This window comes from Malurus melanocephalus, unplaced genomic scaffold (assembly GCF_030028575.1).
Source record: "Malurus melanocephalus ecotype Western Australia unplaced genomic scaffold, MMel_1.1 scaffold_296, whole genome shotgun sequence".
NCBI classification, from domain to species: Eukaryota; Metazoa; Chordata; class Aves; order Passeriformes; family Maluridae; genus Malurus; species Malurus melanocephalus.
The window spans coordinates 64,421-80,254 of record NW_026623528.1 but is presented as its reverse complement, the minus strand read 5'-3'; the positions used below and the strand labels follow the sequence as shown (position 1 = coordinate 80,254).

General features: G+C 37.3%; 1 protein-coding gene across 2 annotated transcripts in view; it reads left to right on the top strand.

Moving 5' to 3' along the window:
• DISP1 (dispatched RND transporter family member 1) overlaps positions 1-15,834 on the top strand; it is an 87,321-nt gene that overhangs the window by 51,612 nt on the left and 19,875 nt on the right. For both annotated transcript variants that reach the window (XM_057376952.1, XM_057376953.1), the window contains exon 2: positions 4,189-4,725. In XM_057376952.1, the coding sequence (XP_057232935.1) occupies positions 4,220-4,725 (506 nt within the window). In that variant the 5' untranslated portion in view covers positions 4,189-4,219. The remainder of the gene's footprint in view (positions 1-4,188; positions 4,726-15,834) is intronic.

Here is a 15,834-nt window from a genome sequence, read left to right as displayed (position 1 = left end):
GGAAATCTGAAGACTTACAAACAGTTTAGTTTTGGTTTTGTGCAAGTTAYAGATTTTGGTATTCTTTTTTTACACGGTTATAACAACCCTCAAAACTTGGCTATTCTCTGTTGTCTTCTAAAGATCTATAAATTATCTGTACTAATATACTAGGTTATACTAAATTTCCACTACGTCATTCCCTCTTGGATTTGCACTTCTGTCATTCCCAATTGCAGACATATTATGAGTCCAGATGGGATTTGTTGAACCAATGTTTTTTTAAGTCTGGTTGGGGTTTTTTTGTTGTTGGCTTGGTTGTTTTTTTTAAGAAACTTAAATTCTTTCAGTTGCAGCCAAAGGAACAGGTGAACATAATCCAAGTTTCAAAAGAACATGCTAGTTGGGGAGCACCAAATCCTACATAGTTTCAGTGTGGTACAGCATTACTTTATTTCTTGAAGGGATTGCAGTGCAGATGGCAGATGTCTGCTGAGTGAGCTGTGTTCATTGTTAGTTCCACAAATAATTGATGGATTACTCCATGAAACTGCCATGAAGGAATGTCACCGCTGCAGACCGTGGTTCTTTCCAGATATGACACTTTTCCAAGACTTGTTTTGAACTGCGTGGTTAAAGTGCTGAGCAGTTATTGCTATCAAGAGTGCAGTAATCAAAGATAATTCTGGTTTTCTTCCCTTAGCAGTCCAGCTKGCACAATTTCTAAAGAGATCATCGTGTTTAAATTAGYTTGTGTCCAGCTAGAGATGTGGGTACCTAAGTGGGCTGTATTTAAATAAACACATAGCTTAACAGTTTTGCTAATTGTATTTGATCTTCTATTAAGTAGGGCTGCCTGGATTAAAATCTGTGTTTTCCGTAACATCTGTCCACTGCTTCAGAGTTTTCAGGTGTAAATTGTTGTAAGTCTGAAAACCCCACTTTACTGGAGAATACTGAGTCCTAAAGCAGTCGGAGGAATGCAGCAAAAATAAACTTCAACATTGAAAGAATTCAGAATTGTCAAAGACTGAATTTTCAAAGGTTCTTGCTTTTAAATTTCTTTTTCATTATGAACGTGTTGTTAGATTTACCATGCCCATGTCATATTAAAAATCTTACTATGCTTTTACTTGTCTCATTTTRATTGGCTTATTTATTTATCCTCTAAAGAAAAGACTCTCAGTGAACTGTTTCACTGGGCCATTGTTCATCTCTTTCTAAGTTCCCAGTCATTGCAATTAWGGCAGAGGAGGTAAAATACAGTGGAGAAATAAGAATATAATCTAAGAATATATTTTGGTGTGACAGCTACAGGTGAAGTTCTGCTGTCAGTGGATTTACAGTCACTTCTGTAGAGCACGACACAAATGAAGTACATAGTACAGAATTTTTAATACTGGCAAACATGAGGGAAACAAAACTCAGATGACWTTAGCCTTGTCAAATTGCATAACTGTCTTACATTTCTTTGRAAAATAGRAAAGYTACCAAACCAAATGAAAATGTACAGCTCTYCTCACATTCTAGAGAATTGGTTTGAGTGCCAGGTCTTCTTAGCTGTGACTGAATAAAATATTTAATCAGGTAGCTACTTTAGCATGCAAAGTAGTCTGACTTTAATATGCCATGGAAAGAACTAAAAGGCAAGCAGGTGCTTCCATTGCCACTCTCAATGACTCCATAAAAAAGGACAGAAACCTACAGTTCCTCAAGGAAAAAAGAATCAGCTCAATYGGTTAAAATTTTAATAGTTTGAAATGGTTAATGAATAGCTTGTTCAACAGGAGAAAAAAGGCAGAATTATATGTTGTACTGCTGATGATCTTTTCTTTGAATTTAGTAGTTTTTAAAAGTTCCTGAACACAAGGTGTGCAGGTAAATATTACATCTGTGGAAAATAAAGCATTTTTGTCTTTGAGCATATTAAAATGGAGGCTATTGAGCTGCCTGGAGAGAAGTTACAATTCCCATGTCAGTGTTCTCAAGGGACACAGATACTATGAAGGGCCAAGCCCATGGGTCTGTGCTGGGATTGCCCGGCTGCTGCAGGCACGAGTTTGGGCATCTGTGTTTGGCACATGTGTGCCTGGCTAAGGGATGTGTAATTTCCTTTAGAAAGTGGTTGGAAACAGCTACTAACAATTACATTGCAAGTGTCCTGGGTTTAAAGCAGAGGGATGGTGTGTTGAATGTTGGATATTTGCAGTCTCTCTGTCCCTTTTTGGTTGCAGTATTAGGCAGTAACTTGTGTACAGCAGTTTCAAGTGATGATACTGATGGGTCAGACTAGCTTAGAAACAAATGTAACAGCATCACCATACAGCCTATCTCTTATGTGAGTGAATGTGAAAATAAGCAGCCAGAAATTCCTAAAATGCTGCCAGATACCTGGAGAGGATCTTTCTCTGCCTTGATGTCCAGCTCTCGCTGTGTCCACTGAGGTTTGACGTTGCTTGCGGTGCGAGAGAAAACCAGACTGCTCAAACCCAGTGGAATTTCACATAACTAATATGTCTCTTCAGACCAAACTGAAGCTTAGCCAGCCACTTGAATTTGCTCTCTGTGCTCAGCAGAAAGTCCTCCTTGGGCTTGACTGGGCCAGGGGAGGGGGTACTCGGCAGGAATGCTTGGAACTGAAGGCTGGAAAAATTTGCCTGTCAAGCAGCATATTCTCCCATTCTGAGCAGTTACCTAAATGAAAGTAATTTCCCAGGGCATCTGTCTCTGCACATGATCTAGAACAAATAGCAGRGGATTAATTTTCGTTTCAGAAGGGGAGGATTTAGCTCTGTCTTGGGGAGATGCTGCACGGGGGGCTGCCAGGGGGAGCATTCCAGTCRGCAAAGCACTTTCTGCTCAGAATTAGCATTCAGGCGATTAAATAGCTCAACTGGCTGGGCAGGCTTAGCTCTTTGAGCACTCACCAAAGGTATCAGGGAAGAAAATTAGTTAGAAACTTCCTTGTTTATCTGCCTTAATCTGTATGTTGTGTCTTTCTGCAAAGTTCAGTGTCTGTAATGCAAGCCTTGCAATTTGGACTTGCAGTGCTGTTAATTAAATTTGGTATTCAAAAGTCAAAGCAGTTGTAATTAACTGATTCTGTTTTTTCAGCAAGTGTTGATTTATTCTCCTAAGTAGTATGTAATTAGTGTTTTTCTTTCTCCTCCTCCCTCCCCCCTGCCCATGTAAATTGGGTAGCAAACTCTGATTTGAGTGTGGTGTTTGACCTTTCGTGTTATTTATCAAAATAATGATCTCCAACCTACCTTTATAGCTTACTAAAACAAGGTTRTAGTTAAGATGGGAGAAACTGGCTGCTGTGAGCACCTCAAACAAGTTTTGATCTTGAGCTCTGGTCACTTCTACWGTGTTAGTAGTTCTCATTTACCTACATATTGCTTGAAAAACATTAGAAGAAAATCTTCTTATATCCTTTATTTACAGCACAGTACATTATGTACTGCCTTTAGAATACGTGTCACTGAGAAGCAAGAGCTTCTCAATCAGCAGTAATTCAGCCCTGGAATTATTTTTTGTCAACTTGGAAAAAAACATGTAGTTGCATTCTAACTTTCTAGTATTCATAGCAGTTCCTTGTGAGCTTCTGTTAAAGACTTAGTCTACTATTCAGAAAATTTGATATGTCTGCTGAAGTGGCTTGATTTATTCAAAGAAGGCATTTCAAAAGAATTTCTTTAAAAGCATGATTATGCCTTGTTTTCAATAGAAACTGGAAAGGAGGTTACTGAAACCAGCACATTAATGGTTGTTAAACAATTCTACTCTGTGAACCTGTCTCCTGCAGGTTTTCAAAGCGCACAGGTAAATTGAAGTTCAAGATGTGGATGGTCACATRGTTTATACCCAAATCTGGTTTTATAAATAGTGGCTTTAACTTAATGATTTTGTTCTGTGCATTTTAGCCATTACTTGTTAGCTGTGACRCAGATGCTGTCAAATTTTTATTAATTTGATTTATAATTTGGTTTAATCACTGAGAACTTACATAACTTCACTCTTAACAWTTTGTTGAACAAATTTAAGCACTTTAAAACATTCCCAGCAGTGTGCAAGTGACTCCTTTCTGTTTCCGTGTGTTGAGAAATTGAAGCTCAGAGCAGAGCTTTACTAACTTTAATCTAAAGTTATTTTTGAGCATCTGAGAACAGTGCRGCTCTGTAAGCTTTGCTTTATTTGTTTCTTTAGGAACATCACGTATCCACTGAGAACCTGGAGCATGGCTATGAGCAACGTCAGTGACTCTGTGGTCCTGAGCAATGGCAGCATCTTGTCAAATGCTGCTGGCCCAGGGGTTGTTGCAGCCAATGATGGTGACATCACGGTCCAACAGCTCCCATCCAAGGAAACCCCAAGAGCAAAACCAAGTCCAAATGGCTGCCTGCAACTTAATGGTACAATCAAACCATCCTTTCTGCCTTTAGACAACCAAAGAACTCCGCAGATGTTGTCGCAATGCTGCCACCCTTGTCCATACCATCATTCTTTAAGTAGCCATAATAGCAAGCAAGAATGTCATTCAGTGGTTGGCAGCTCAGCACCATCTCCTATGACCTCGTGCTGCATGCAGCCACACACTGAGTACTCAGCATCAATTTGCCAAAAACACACCCCTGTCTATCAGCCTGCCTGCTGTCTTCAGCCCTCCCCATCCTTCTGCCTTCACCATCAGTGGCCTGACCATTTCCAGCATCAGCCTGTGCAGCAGCACATAGCCAGGATTAGGTAAGTGGGTTGCTTTATTTCTCAGGATGGGTAACCTTTTCCAGGACTGTTTTGTTTTCTTGCAAATTAGAAGATCTAAAAGGAAGATGAACCATTTTTTCCCCCCAGTGATTTCACAGGTCAGTCTTTGGTGCATTACCAAGTTGCTGTTTKCAGAAGAAAGCAAATTCAGGAGATTAGTTTTGCTGGGCTGCATGAATATTCCTGAAGTGAATTAGTTCTTTCTTGGGGGAAAAAAAAAGCTGTTTTCACTTCTTCTTGGGGATTGTTTGGAAACTCATTAGCTCTTTTAAAAAACACAGTGTACACCTCTATTGTGTAAAACAAACCAATACAGAGATGGCTAAGAATACACTGAAAAGAACTGGTATGTCTGCATCCAAATCAAATCTGCAGTCCARTCTGTCTGCAGTCCAATCAAAACGSAYGTTTCCTTAAAAAGGTGCATTGCAAAATGTTTTCAACAATTCTATTCTCAAGTGTACGAAGTGTTTTTTTCTTTGTCAGGTCAGCTGGTTCAGTCAGTTACCCTCATGTCTTTTCAGTGTAGGTTATCTGCTGAACTTTCAAGTTGTGCTTGGATTGAGAAATTCTGGATTGTTCCAGGTKTTAGGCCTTTCTCCACTTCATAAGAACCTACCTCTTTTTATTTGTTAGCTTTGGAGTTCCAGTGACAGTAATCCCATCTTCAAGGAGCARCAAAGACATGAAAAATCTTCTACAGCCTCTTGGTCCTGGGCAAAATAAGTCAATCCAAGAGGTAGTTTCTAAAAACCAAATTTCMCATTTGGGAAGAAACTTAAAAGCTTCTATGCAAGATTATGTTTTTTCTTATTTGCAGTTGGGCCAAAAGGGCTGGAATTTCATTGGAGCATTAAAACATACCCTTCTCTCTCTTCTCCAACATCTGCATCCTTGTTCCAGAAGCTATAAGTGGAGCTCTAAGTATTTCTCAGTCAATTGAAATTATATTGTCTTAATGAAATAGAACTRATTTTAAACTCYTAAAAATATCAGACTGGGAAAAATAYGTAATGTGGAAAAACTCATAGTGAATAAAGCATTTTTCCCCTAAGGTAAAAGCAGATGAAAATAGGTATAATAATACAAAGTGCAAATCAGCTTTCTCCTGCCAGTTATTCCACTTACAAATGGAAAAAATCTTAGTTGTCAGAACTGCTTACAATCAGAGATGTTTTTTTTCCACCCCATACTTGTTTAAATGTCAGGCAAAGATGTATCATTTTGTATGCAAAGGTATGCAGGAAGTTGAACTATTGTAGTTCATACTTTTCAAATTGTCRGAATGGTTGCACCAATTTCACTGTTTTTCTCCCTGTGCAGCAGGGCTGTTAAACTTCATCGGTATTCTGTAGTCTTGAGGAAGGGAACAAATACCATCCATAGTCTGGGTTTTTGGTTTTAGTCTAGAAATAAAAACTGAAAATTTCTTTTGGATRTGGTAAAATAATGTTTTATGTTGTGCTTCACAAATAAAAAAAAACCTGTTTGAACTGCGCCGATTGGGCATTTGAGCCAAGATGTTGTTTTTCATCTCGCATTTCCTTGCCATACCATACACTTCTACAAAAATGTACAGAAATTATAGGTAATGGTTTATGATAATTAGCTTGTCATRCTGTTAGCAGTCAAAACAAAGATGYAATCTGACCTTTAAAGCACCTCCACTTATTTAATCATCTCTGTGTGTTAGCAAATGCTACATATCCCTATTAAATGATTACTGGACTGCCTCCATGCCTCTTTACTCCTTCAGCTGCCTATTAATGGACAGTGCATGCATCTGACTTAGCATGGAACCAAAGGCTTCCTTTCTCTCTCCACACTCGGAAAGGTGTGTCTAAATAGAGCAGTCTCTCATTGCATTGTGCAGTTATCACACAGAGAGGCCACTGTCAATGAAGGCACAGTGGGAGATGGTAAAAACTGGGAGCAGCTGGATGCAGCATTGCAGGTGGATGGATACGCACTCAGGAAGTAGCAAACTGCCTCGTTTGTAGTTACTTGGCAGTGCTAAAAACGATAGGTGATAAATGTGTATTCATTTCTAACATGCTTGGGTAACTTCCTGTAAACAGAAGAGTAACACTTAGGTGTGTGATATTTTAATGTGATCATTGTTCCACACTCTAATTTTATTGCAGTTTGAGYTTAAAATCTGCACAGCAGCTTCTTCTCCAGGTATTTTTATTGCAAGGTTCATTGGAAATCATCCAGCTTGATAAAATGTGCATGTTTTAACAGGGTTGTTTAAAATGCAGGTTCTCATACAATACATTAATTAAATTCAGTATGTAGTCAAACTACATTTAATTTTGCTTCTTTCTATTATTAAAAAATACATTCAAATATTATTATAATTTCAAGGAGGGGAAAGAAACGTGGTTAGATGGAGGAGGGTGAAGACTCTTTGCAAACTGTATCACTGATGCTTACAGCTCTGGGCAGGTAACCAATTGTTTCAGCACAACAGGTTTTGTCAGGTTTTGAGGCCCAAGGCTTAACATTTGTCAGTGACCTAATATTAAAGGAATGTGTCTCTGGTATATCATTGCAGATTGGAGTGTGTAAAAACAGATTGAAATAATGCCACACTTATCCTATCCTCTTAAAGCTGGCTGGAATTTTGTAGTGKGTTCAGCTTTGAAGTTTAACTGAATTGCATGGAACTGTCATCTGTCCACCATATCTTGAAAGTCTGGACAACTGTTAGTTTTTTTAGGTTGGTGAAAAAGTCCTGTAGCATGAAAGAAAATAGTAGATGGTGTTTCGCAGCRTGATTGTGATAAAGTTCTATTGTAAAAGTAGGTTAAATAGTTCARCTATTGATTGTAATGATTTTGTGATGATTAATGTAATTCTGATGATTTTTTTATATTTTCTTGAGGTTGGAAGATCTTGAGTAAAGTTTCTTGTGTTATTGTGTGCACATATTTAAGAAGAGCTCATGCAAACGTGTTCATACCTCTTTTTTTTTTCAGTGGCCATAATATCTTCACCACACAAACACTCCCTGGGAAATTCTAGCCATATTTCCATACCAGAATGCAGTTGTCTGGGGGTTTCTAACCATTCCTAAATTTACCTGTGTGAAGAGTGGCATGTTTAATTTTCTTCAGTATTTTGGATGGGTTTTTTCCCTACCCTCCCCCTTTGGAGGACTCATGCTGAAGTAACTCTTTTTGCTGAAATACWCTTACATATCTCGAGAAACCTGGGGGCTTAGAGCCACTGGAAGATGGGTAGTTATTGCCCTTCCTTTGCTGTCACCTGCTTCTGTAATCATCAACAGCCTTCAGCAGAGTGAAATAGAAATAGGGAARACCAACCAAGTGAGGCTGTGAAAGAAGCATGAAGATGGATCCATAATGACTGGAAGAACAAAGGTAGGAGTCACTAGGGAAAAGTAAAACTGTACAGCCCAGCAGCATGTTTAGTGGGATGAAAGGAGGATGAAAAAGTAGTGAAAAGTTGCATAGTTCTCTAGGAGAACTAAACACTACAATTAAAAAGAAATAAAGCCAGAAAACTCTTGTAGTCTTTTCTAGTGTATTTTAAAACCTATTCATCATATAGGAATGTAGGCATGTAAATAGGAGTGGAAGAGGAAGGATGTGCAGAGATCATTCAGGAAGTCATCTCAGGATTGTGGAAGGCATGAAATAACAGTGGTGTTGTCTCTGGTACCAAACTGGATTGCTTCCCTCTGACATGCATGGGAAGTTTTTAATGGGAAAACACCATTAACAGCTACTGTGTGCTTGTTAATCTTGATGCCAACTCTGCTGGAATCTTTCTTTGAGAGACATTAAATTTGTAAAACTTTGATCTATGGACTCAGAGACAAAAGGTAGAGCAGAAGAGGTCAGGGAGCTGTGACAGAACTGCTAGTGCTGCTGAAGCAAAATGCTCCAGACTGCCAGTGTGTGTAGTGCTTGCACTTTTGCAATATCAAACCAGTAATTTCAAACAAGCACTCTTGGCTCAGRGTGAACCTGCTTTATGTCACCTACTGTTATTTGCATTTTGTAAATATTGTTAATGGTTTTGACTAAAGCAAACAAGTAAGGAAAACTGTTGTAAAAAACRTCTGAATTATCTGTGGTAAAAAAGGCTGAAAGGATATATGGGATGATCTCTCCAAGATCATGCGATCATCTCAAGCTGGAACAGCAAAATAAAATCTGTTTTAAGCATCACAGAATGCKTATTTTGGCTACAGTGTAAGACTTTGAGATATATGTAAATTGTTGTTCATCCCCCACCAGCCTAGTTTGGAGGCTTTAGCTCACAAGCTTAGTTTAARTTGCTGGATTCAAAGTTTTTGCTTGCTAGACCAATTTGTATTCTAAAGAAGGCAAAAAACAGTGTCAGGAAACTGGTAAAGCATCCAGACTTACTGCACATCTTCCTTTCAGTTAGATTTAAACCTTCTTCTGAAGTGTTTTGGCRTTGCAGATTTATGTGGCGGTTCTGGGATTCTGGGTTCTGCTGTGTCTCAGAGTTCTGTGCCACACACTGTTTAAACAGTACTGCAGATACACTTGAATACTTACACTTTATTTAATACTTTAAAAAGAAGCTCTATAAAAATGAAAAAGCTGTGAAGCGAGGATAGARCATTATAGCTGCCTCTTACCCATTTTATATTTTTCCTTCTAGTTACTTGGCATAAAGATTAGAACCAAAAAAAAAATAAAAATCTCCTGCTTTTTCAAAAAGCAAGGGAATGYTTGCCAAATACCAATCTTAATAACAAGACTTTGTTATGAAACAGTTCCCTGCTCGATTCCAGGAAAAGGATAAAAGTTATCTAGTACATTCTGCGTGGCTTGCAGAGCTGATTGGTATATACATGTGTATAAAATATTTTCAAATATTTCAGCAATGTGAACTGTTCAYGAAAATTCCTATATGGACTTTTTTCAACAGCCTATCCTGTTTTGATAGTTGGTAGCTTCTGCTTTGTTTGATGCATTAAAAGCTACTTTTGTTTTCACCTTTTATATGAAGTGTGTACAATGTCTTTTGTAAAAAATACATATGCATATAAAGACTTAAAAATTAATAAAGGAGCCTTTCTGCCTTCCCCTAGGAAGATTAAAAATAGGAATCTTTATGAAGAAATCTTCAGATCAGGTTTCTGGAAATGGAATTTCTGAAATATTTTATCAACCTTTAGCAGCTAAAAGGCAAAAGCTGTTACTATCATTTCATTCAGTGTTCGGGGCGTTGCAAATCTCTTGGTTTGTGCTGTAGATGAGGAGTTCTGAAACAATGTAAATTCTAACTCTATTCTCATTCAAGCCAYTTATTCTATGCCAGAATAGGAGTTCTCATCTTCCTTTTATGAAGCATTAACAACACAATGACTTACTTAGGGGTTTTGTTGTAGTTCAGAAAAAGGAAGGGAAGGGAATGTAAAGCCATCTCATGCATCCATCTGAATCCAAATGTGGGATTCTCTCTTGTKCATGTGTGGAGAAATAGTTCATGTAACCAAATGAACTGGTTGTTTTTCTTTGTTTGAAATAATTTTTCATGTCACTCTAATATGAGCTGTGCTTCCTCATTTGCACACATTTTTATTTTAGTCTTATATTAAGCCAGKGTGTGATAATTTAGGAGTCTTATTCTGGTTTTATTAATTCATTTACTCTTCCCATGATGTTGTTCACTGTTGGCTGTGCAAACAAYTTGCTGCACTTTCTAGAGCTGAGAGCAAAGGGCTGACACACAGAGACCAGAATACAAATAAAAATGCCATTTATAATTCGGTGGCAGTCCAAATTAAAAATAACATGGCTAGGAAAGTCATTCTGGACTGTACAAGGGATTTTTGCAGCCTTTTAATTGTACTAATTAAATATTAGTGTTTGTCTAGACTTCAAGTTGTTTGGAATCAAGCTTTTTTACCACAGGAAGGAGGTGCTTGGGAGATTCCTGCTTTGGTCTAAGTGCAGCTGAGTAGCAGCCTGGCCATATTTTGCCCTGCAGGTTCTGCTCCTTAGAGAATTCAGGTTCCATGTGTGCYTGAAGATGAATTTCCTGTGCCCTGTATCCCTCACCTTTCCCTGGACAACAGAAGAGCTMACACRWAACTGGCAGTCTGCTGGGCCTTTGAACTGCTGTCTTCAGAAGATGTAAAGCTGATAATGTGAGGGAAACCGTAAAAAACATGGCTCCTTTCTTTTGTACTAAATTGACTGGAAAACCAGCATCAGCTGTGCTYGTTCATGACAAGGACTTATTGGTGTGGGGTTTGAGATGACTTTTAAAACTGAGCGTTTATGTACACTTAGGAAAAAGAAAACCCACAACATCCAAAATTATGTAATTTTGTTGTAATRTTTTGATGATATGTAGTTGTTTTCATGTACTTTTAATTTAATAGGTGGTTATAGTAAGGTTCAAATGTGAATAAAGACAACACCAGACAACAAAGAACAACAGTTTGAACTATGCGTGGCAAATGACCTGGTTTTCAGCACTCTTGAAGAGATGGGTTTTGAAACATTTAGATATTCCTACACAAAAGTTTTGAGTCTTCCTTATGATGGGGGAAACTGGAGAATGATGAGCATCACCTTTAGAAAGCTCTTTATGGCTTACCATCATTGTCTCTGTCTCTAKCTCCTTCTAAAATCACTTGTCCTTCCTCTCTGATATTTCAATTTTGTCTTGATCTCTTAGTGAATAATAATTTATGTGCATGCTTTTGATTAGTCAGTGGCTTGAACAGCAAAACRAAACAAAAACCCAAACACAGTGCAAGATARAAATACAGAGGGTGCCTGAGCAATTTGGCATTGATCTTGCTACACTAAAATTGAAGTGAGATTCTACTGAATAAAGAAATCTCTTAAAGCCAGGACTATCAATGCAAAATAGAGATGAGGTGGTACCACTGRCAAATCAGTGCAGGTAAGGGAAGTTACAGGTAGAAACCCTGATGATATTTCAGAGAGCCTTGCCCCACTATTTGAAAATYAGGATGTGTTTTGATTCTTTTCTACTAAAATCATAAACAGATTAATGTAACATATTAATGTACCAGATTAGAAAAGTTTACTTGTGTCACTTCTCCCACTTCTCCTGTATTTTCTAGCATGTTAATGGCATACCTTGCCTCAAAATTCTTCTGTTACATTTCCAGTTTGTAGGCTGTTTTGTTTGCCCTGTCAGATGGATGAACTTTGAAAACTTTTTGCTRAACAGCTTTGATTATGTTAAATCTSTTTTRTGGTCTGTTCAGTCTTGCAGTGCTTTCTTAGCTATGATACTGGAAACCTTAAGTGTCCAGCAGATGTTTTCTTTTTTTGCTTGCTTGCTACTGAGCATGCAAAACAAATTTAATGTCAGGAGATACTGAAGCTAATGTTGCATTATATACATACAAGTTTTCGTTATCACTRGCCAAAGATAAAGGGCGTTCTTTGTGTAATTAAATATTAAATGCTTTAAAATATATGAATCATGTTGATATGCATTTGTTTTACATAATTTGAAAGTTTTAGTCTAAATGACTAAATTTGCATACATTGGAACAGCAGTTCAACACCAAAATATATGTKTGAAGTGAAATACTTGACTAAATTTAGTAGAAAGATCTTAAGTAACAGTATTTTCATTTGCTGCAGGAGGTTAAAAATGCAGAAAGGGAAAAACAATAGTTTTTCAGATGAAGAGTCAGATGAATAATTTGGAGAAATTGTAAGTGCTTTTAGTYTATCTCCAGAAGATCTCTCTGGTCAAAGGAGGTTTTCTGAAAGCAAAACTGAACCCCCTAGTGAATTACAGCCAGAATTCTTACATCTGCACAGGAAGGACGACTGAGGCATGTACCAGTTGAGGTGTGATTTATGACAGTCCAAGTCTCCCTACTCCAGGGCCAAACTTCCATGTGCTTAATGTCAGTCGTTAATGCCTATAAGAATGTGCATTTCAGCCTGTGTGGAGAGATACCATGATAAAAATAGGCACTCTTGGACATCTTTTTCATTCTCCTTGGTATCATGGGATWGGGTTTTTCTTCTGTGTATGTTGTGATTTCGTGGGTCATGTTAATTTCCTGTCTGTCAGAGAAATACAAGATGTGGCCATGACCTTGCGTTGCTCCATTCAACTGGGAAGTGTAATAAAAACAGCTTTGAAATAAAATATTTCTAAGGAAGGGACTTCTTGCCAGTAAAAATGCTGAAAACTACTCTAGCCATCATTTAAATCCCAGAACATATCTATTAATTTCACTGTAATTACCAAGAAAAGAGAAAAGACTAATGGTTTTAGACTTGTGAAGGATCTTGAAATAATATTAGTCTGCTCCAAATTAGCTGTTGGCTTGTTTTCAAATAATGATTCATGGTGGTATTTTACTAACCTTTTTTTTTTTTATTGTCTTAAATAGTTCAGAACTTTTGTTTAATTTGCCAGGCAGTGCTCTATGTGGTCCTGCCTTCAGTRCTTCAAAAATTAAAGGAATATATATATGTATAACCTCAATTTAACCTTTTGAAGAAGTTTATGCTTTAAATTGTGTATAAACATTGCCATTTAAAACTGGGAGAAACCAGCTTAGGTATGTTTGATGACAATTTTCTTATCGACAGTTCTAGAACAGTATGTAAAAGTGGCTACACTCATTGAAGAAAATTTTAGAGAAAGAAGAATACAAGAAAAGTGTTTGGAGKGTCTGTATGACTTGGCTCCTTCAGATGCTGTCAGATTTTCCTACAGAGAAGATGATTTAATTTCTTTTCAAGACCAGTGAACCAAGTAGATGCTATAAGGGAAAAGAACCAGCTTTCCTAGTGGCTGATAATATTTAGTCACTTGCTGAAGATGAAAGAGGTCAGACATTAGAAGTCAGTATTGCAGAAATGGGTTTCTCAGGAGCCTTAAGCTGAAGACTTGGTGAGTTAATCCTGGGCTCTTCGATGGATACCATCCATATGGAGCAGTGAGGAAAAGAAGGGCAGAAAAGCCAACATTTCCCCCAGCCTTGTAGATTATTATAATAGGATCATTTCAGTTTCAAATCACCTGTATGCTCTAAATTTATAGAAGTTTAAATTTTAGCATATAATGAATTACAAAGGGATAGAAAGAATAGTCTTTCAATTGGAAGAGATCTGCAAGAGTCACCCAGCCTGTCTGCCTGACCCATTCAGGGGCAGAAAGGCAATGTTATTTGTTCGTATTTGCCGTGAAGTTGGAGTTAAAGAGGTAGGTAAGAACACAGRAGAAGCAGACAAGAACCTTTATAAAGCTTCATGTCTCAACTATAAAAATGTGAATTGGCATCTGTAATATAGTTGCCAAATAGTGCATTGATTTTGGTCTGCAAAGTTGCATTTTGCTTAATTTTATGCAAAAGAATAGTCCARTGTACAACATTGGGCAAAACTGCAYGTTGACATTTCACACATTTCAATGGGATGAAATAGCAGTTTGTTTCAGATTATTTCACCATGATAATCTAGGGATTAAAAAAATCCTTTTGGATTATTCCATGATATTTTTTGTGGGGGGAAACCCCCTGAAAATTAGTTGCATTCTTCTTGTTTTTAATAAATCCTTTAAAAAGCAACTTATCGGAAAACTGAGTTCTCTATGTCCTTTACAGCATCATTTTGCTGTGGCTTGTCCTGTTCCTTAGGGATGTAAACAAGTTAAGCTAAGTGCAGACAAATACAATGAACACTGCATGTTTATAAAATATCCAGACAGAGCTCATGAGTAGAATCATGGAAGGCAGCTCATCATAGCCAAAAAAAAATAAAATGGGAGGCTTATAAAAACATTTTTGGCAACCCAGTCCGTTGGATTTGTTGTCTGAGTGATTGTAGTGATTGTTAAAGTGATGAAGCACATAGGTGTTATATCTGATATAACAGCAAAAGYTAGCTTCATATTTAAGAGCAATTCAAATTGTTCTCTTGGGTCAATGACATTTTGAAAACATGAGGATTTTCTTCCTGGGCAGGGATTTAGTTTGTATTGTATGTTCTGATGGAGAATGTACAATATGATGCATATCTCASTCTATCCTGCAGGGATTTAGCTTATCCAGGAGTGTAATAATSACAAAAAGCTATGTTTTATCACTTCTGGTAACCAGATCTACCAACAAAGGGAATAGTTTCCCTCTGGCAAAGTAAAGCGTTGAGGTTAAACACCTCATAATCCTTGAACAGGAGAGTCTTTATGATTTTTTTTTAGTTGGTTTTTTTCAGTAAATACAGCTAGTTATTGCAACTTRCATTTTCGACTCAAGTGAATCTTTAAGAGAAAAGCAGAAGTGCAAAATGAATCTGTTGTCCTGTGCAKGGCCAGGAGTTGGATTTCAATGATCCTAATGTGTTCCTTCCAACTCAAGATATTCTAGGACTCTACATTGTATAAGTTCTTTATGATAAATATCAGTAGAAAAAATCAATTTTCAAATTTCTGTGCAGCTCAGCACCAAAGTGAAGGAGACCAGCCACCTGGTCATTTTTCTCCGGGTGGTTGTTTGGAAAATTAGGGTTTTCCTAATCTATGGTTTCTGTCAGTGATTATTTCCTTGTTATCCTTGTGCCTGTGTTTGAGCCTTGAAATTATGGTTGGYAGACTTCTGTATCTGAGTTCTAGTCTCTGTATCTGCACATGGTAAAATAAAAATTAATTGCAGCTGACATGAAAGAAATCAGAAATCAAATGTTTAGCCAGGGCCGTATTCAGAATTGTAATAGGAATTTTAGGAAGGTATTGTTTGTGTAAGTTGGTACAAAGATATGATTGGAATATGTGGATGCTTTTTAATTGACTCAAAAAAAAAAAACCCCAACCAACATTACTGTCAATGTAGGCAGGAATGTTCCTATTTAAAACCATAATTAATTCTCTTCTAACCTTTTAGATTATTGATAGCTACTTTTTGAACATATTTTTGAAATGGTGGTTGCTTCACCAGCTAGAAAATTCTTCAAAATATAATTTAAAACACAGCTTAAGTTTTCATAAGTTTCTATTTCATAACTAATTCTGCAATGTTTCTTGCACCCATGAAGGAAGCAATAAACATTCCTTATGGTGTGAGGCCAAGAG